The sequence below is a fragment of the Medicago truncatula genome, chromosome 5 (genome assembly GCF_003473485.1).
Source record: "Medicago truncatula cultivar Jemalong A17 chromosome 5, MtrunA17r5.0-ANR, whole genome shotgun sequence".
Taxonomy (NCBI): domain Eukaryota; kingdom Viridiplantae; phylum Streptophyta; class Magnoliopsida; order Fabales; family Fabaceae; genus Medicago; species Medicago truncatula.
In genome coordinates this window covers 14,221,769-14,226,920 of record NC_053046.1, presented here as the reverse complement: position 1 = coordinate 14,226,920, position 5,152 = coordinate 14,221,769, and the positions used below count along the sequence as shown (strand labels likewise).

Sequence of the window (5,152 nt, the reverse complement as noted above, 5' to 3'; positions counted from 1 at the left end):
TAATGTTAACCAACACCCTCAGGCACTGGTTAAAGAAACCAATATAATAAAATCACATTGGAACTTGTGTAATCAACTCATTAAAAGTTTAAAAAGTATTTCTTTTAATTTAAAACTTTTTTTTTTATTTTCTTAACCCGTGCTTCAGGGGCACCGGTTAACATTATCCTTAAGTTTAATAACCGTAGCCTCTTAAAAAAAAGAAGTTTAATAACCGTAACTTGACCAAGAAAAAAAGTTTTAATAACCGTAATGAAATGTAGTGTAAAATGCAAATGAAAATATATAACTGAAGACTTAAGAATCAAATTACGGACACACCCACCATCCATCCATCAACTCGCGACTATTCCTTCAACCACTCTCCACACAAACTCACAACCACCGCCTCACAAATGAACAACAACCAAACTTGGCCTTGCACTTCCTCTTCTTCTCCTTTCACCTCCCTCCCCCTTCCCTCACCCTCCCGCTCTATCCGCCTCTGCTCCTCCTCCTCCTCCTCCTCCTCATCCACCACCTCTTCCACCGACTTCTCCTCCCTCCCTTACGACATCCTCACCAAAATCTCTGCTTCCTTCGACCACCCCAACCTCGAATCCGCCTCCCTGGTATGCCGCTCATGGTGCGAGGCGCTACGACCGTTACGCGAGGCTATGGTGATGCTCATGTGGGGGAAACGGTTGAAGCATGGAAAGCGTGGAGTTCGGAAGAATACGGAGAAGGCACTTGAGATGTTTACGAAAGCTGCGGCGAAGGGTTCGGCTCTTGCTATGGTGGATGCTGGGCTTATTCATTGGGAGAAAGGAGAGAAAGATAAAGCTCTTGATTTTTATCTTATGGCTGCTCACCTTGGAAATGCTTCTGCTCAGTGTAATTTGGGGATTTCGTATCTTCAAGGTTTTCAATTCCTCAATCTTTTAATTTTTTTGTAGCTGATTTTGTTTTAGTATATTTATCTATAATTATGTTGTAGAGAATGGAATTTTGATAATCATATATGAGTCTGTTGGATTTTGTGTTTTGTTGCTGGTTGGTATCTAGACATAGGTTCTGTCTAAGCACATTGCTGTTGTATACTGCATACATTCAAAATTAGGATGAACATCATTCTTTTTAGCTTATCCTATGAAGCACATACACATTGGTTGACATCAGACACGACAGTGACACGTAGACACAAGTAATATTTTAGGAAAATGGAAGTGATTGAATATAACTAAATGTGTCAGTGACTCGGTGTCTGATACCAAACACACTTTTGATCCGAGTGTTGGTGCTACATAGCTCTTATCTAAAATAGTTTGTAGGAGACCTGACCATGTTTTCATTCATTCAACTTGGTATCAACATCGTTCTTTTAAACTTATCCTATGAAGCTCTTATACATACACTAGACACAACACTGACATATAGACACATTAATTTAAGAAAATGGAAGTTATCGAGTGTAAGCACATGTGTTAGTGTTGTGTCGGTGTCGGATACCAGTCTTAGAATTTGTGGTTGAGCTTAACACAACCCCACATAACTGGCTTCTGCCATATCACTTCGAATGTAGGATTCTTAACACACACCCTCTCGCCCAAGACTGGACATCTGGAGTGTGACCCTAGTGGCCTGATAGCGAAAATCCGATAGGCGACCCAACATATCTTGAATAGGCTCTGATTCCATCTTAAAATTTGTGATTGGGCCTAACACAACCCCACAAAACCGGCGTAAGGTGAGGATTGCCTCCATGTTTAAAAATATCTTCAAGTCATCTCTCATCCAACGTGGGACTCTTAACAACCAGACACACTTTCGATTTGAAGTGTTGGTGCTTCATAAAACTTATCCATAGTCTTGGTGCTTCATAAGATTGAAAAGTTATTTTAGATGCATCCGATTCTTCCAAAGTGAACAACTCACTTCAAAGAATAAAGTGAGTGATATCAACTATCGATGAACATATTAATGGTTATACACATGCGTAACAAATCATAGATAAATGAAATACCAATCAATGATTTTCTTATTTTACTAACTATTCATTGTAGAAGGGCTGAATTCATTATAGATAAGCTAATTTGGTGTTTGGATTATACTTGCTAAGAAGTTCTTTTGGGATCTTTTGTATAAACCGATAATACAGAAGCTGTTGCAACAGGCTTCCTCGTAAGTTCTTCTGTTTGCTATTAGGAAATGATATATAGGGCAAGCTGTTACTTTTTATAGTAGCGTGTGTATATCTTTTGTGAATTTTAATGAGTATTAGTTTATCCTTTGAATGGAATGGAAAAGAAAATTATGATGATAGTTTATGTCTAACAAAGGTATACCTATGCTATGCAGTTGAACCTCCAAACACTGAGCAAGCTTTAAAATGGTTATATAAAGCTTCCGAAGGTGGGAATATCCGGGCCCAGTACCAACTTGCTCTCTGTCTTCATCGAGCTGGTGGGAATAGAAGCAATATAAGAGAAGCGGTTGGTACTCTATTCATTTTCTGTACTGCAATTTTTAACTACAAATAATCAGGGAGGGGTTAGAAGCTAGGAAATCTGCATGGTTTATTGTTTGAGAAAGAATTGACATATAATATTGCATATATTTGGTTCTTTTATTGTCATAAATCATAATATTATATTCCTATTTTTTATGTTAACAAGTTTTCTCCTGGAATAGGTTAAGTGGTATATGAAAGCTGCAGAAGGTGGGTATATGCGTGCTATGTACAATATATCCTTGTGCTACTCTTTTGGGGAAGGAATGGCACGCAATCATCAAATAGCAAGAAAGTGGATGAAGCGGGCTGCAGATCGTGGTCATACTAAAGCTCAATTTGAGCATGGACTTGCTCTTTACTCTGTAAGTATTTATCCCTTTGTGCTATACCTCTACTCTTAATATGTGCCAGAGAATTGTTGAAACAGTCAAAACGTCTCTTATGAAACTGGACATCACGGTATTGTTTTAGAATTTATAATCTTGCCACACTAATTTGTTTTTTAAGCTTGTCAATTAGAAACTGCGGTCATTTGGTAGTCATTTTTGGTTTGGCTTTCTCGTATACTTTGGTTCTACTCAATGTTTCTTGGTTGCATCAGGCTCAATGTTCCAGACCGTTGTTAATCTAGTTTTCAATAGATATAGGCATACACTCTGACCAGTGCAAAATCTGATATTAAGTAGTGCTTATTTATTTGAGGCTATGTTTCAATTCAGCATTCAGACATTTGTTGTTCCAAGAATGGTTGTTAAGAGCGTGATATAGATTGTGAGATCTCATGTGTTTTTCTCTCTCCACCGTGCCGGAGCGGTGCGCGCAGAGGAAGATCTTGGAATCGTGGGAGCGGCGCTTTCCCTTGCGCCGTTTTCACACGTTCTCAACCTGGGTTGTACATCTCGACCCGGCTGACCCGGAACAGCTCCCACCTTCACAGCCCAGTTTCACATGTTTTGACTTGGAGTTTGACCCGTTTATCATTGAAAGGGAGGGATACATTGAACTTGCATTTTTTTTTTGGACTCAGTGGGTTTTAAGTGAGAGAAATTGCATTGTATAATTTATGTTTTGTTCAAACTCTCATCTTTATGATTAAATTAACAAAAAAAATTATGGTAAGGTTATTTTCCTCAGTTATTCCTATAATTTTGTGTATTTGGTGGGATCTTACGATCTGTGTTACGATCTTACGATTTGCGCTTTTTTAAAACCCAAACGATATTTGGTGAAATCCCGAGTTTGTCAACCATGGTTCCAAATTTTGCAATCAGTTGCCTCAAATTTTCTATTGGCTGAATTTATTTTGACAATCTTATCTGGAATTCAATTATACTATCGGAATAGTTTTCAGCAATAACTAAAAGTTATGGTAATGATTATTGACAACTTAAAGGTTCTAATATTAAGTCTGATACGAGGAACAATATCTGAGACTTCACTGTTTAATGTTTGATTATGATGTCTTTCTAACGGAGGTATTAAATTATATCTGCACAGGAGGGAGACATGATAAAGGCTTTGGTGTACTTAGAACTTGCTGGTCGCGCTGGTGAAAAGGGTGCTGCTCATGTAAAGAATGTAATTGTTCATCGGATTTCTGCTGCTTCACACAATCATGCCATGCATCTAGCTGATAGTTGGCGTGCTTTGCCATCAAATTGAGCTAAACCTTATTTGTGAACAAGAAGTTGCATTACTTTTACCGTGCATCATACGGACGAAGTGGTCTTAATGTATTTAATGTCTAACTTATAGTTTGTGTTCTGTTCGACGGTTCGACCAATATAAATCAGTGTATCTCAAGATATTCTTCCTTAAAAAAGGCTACATGTATCTATAGATGTTTTATAAGATGAACTGTTGATAAATTCTTCTTCAGATCATAATAGTACTGTGCAGAGTAGAATACAAACAGCTTTTTGTCTGTCCTTATATGATTGCAGCTTCTTTATGTTATACAGGGAGGATGATTGTGAAGTAGCACCTGTCTGTCGTCTGACTTGACTTCATAAAATTATCTACTTGGGTTCATTGCTAATGCTCAACCAACCATGTTCATTGCTGATGCTCAACCAACCATGTTCGTTGCTAATAGGCCTTTACCCACTGTAATATAGGTCATTTTTGATTTTGCCTTCTATAAAAAAAATAAAAAAATAAAAAATTGGATTCAGTCCTTGTAAAAAAATTGTTTTGAAAAACTTCACTAGGTCAGCTGACTGCATTTTTGCTGATGTGGCGCGCTGACTGTATAATTATTTTTATTTTTTAATGGGGTTCATGTGGCATTTATGATATTAAAAAAATTCTTAATTTTTTTTTAAAAAATGAAAAATATAAATAAAAATGATTAAAAAAATTATGGAAAAATAAAAAAAAAATCTGGTAAAATGAAAAAAATCTAGAAAATTTAATAAAAATAATCTGGTAAATTCTAGAAAATTTAATAAAAAAAATGAAAAAATTAATAGGGTTAATTAAGTTTTTAGTCCCTATAAATATTCAGAATTTTGCTTTTAGTCCCTACAAAATAAAATCACACTTTTTAGTCCTTATAAAATTTTCCATCAACATTTTTAGTCCTTATAAAATTTTTCATAAGCATTTTTAGTCCCTATAAAATTTTTCCATCAGCATTTTTAGTCCCTAAAATGCTTAAGG

At 36.3% G+C, this 5,152-nt stretch overlaps 1 protein-coding gene across 1 annotated transcript; it reads left to right on the top strand.

Moving 5' to 3' along the window:
* Positions 1 to 299: 299 nt before the first annotated feature.
* On the top strand, positions 300 to 4,447 carry LOC11407076 (F-box protein At1g70590). Its single transcript, XM_003613089.4, has 4 exons — positions 300 to 900; positions 2,338 to 2,471; positions 2,671 to 2,853; positions 3,989 to 4,447. Exons 1-4 carry the CDS (start codon positions 396 to 398, stop codon positions 4,151 to 4,153), a joined length of 987 nt encoding a protein of 328 aa, XP_003613137.2. The 5' UTR covers positions 300 to 395; the 3' UTR covers positions 4,154 to 4,447.
* The last annotated feature ends 705 nt before the right edge of the window (positions 4,448 to 5,152 follow it).

Bases quoted from the DNA above. Each gene is read 5' to 3' on its own strand.
- LOC11407076 (XM_003613089.4), top strand. From the start codon at position 396: ATGAACAACAACCAAACTTGGCCTTGCACTTCCTCTTCTTCTCCTTTC. The intron at 2,472-2,670 runs GTTGGTACTCTA...CTCCTGGAATAG, and splicing joins GAAGCAATATAAGAGAAGCG to GTTAAGTGGTATATGAAAGC. The intron at 2,854-3,988 runs GTAAGTATTTAT...ATATCTGCACAG, and splicing joins ATGGACTTGCTCTTTACTCT to GAGGGAGACATGATAAAGGC.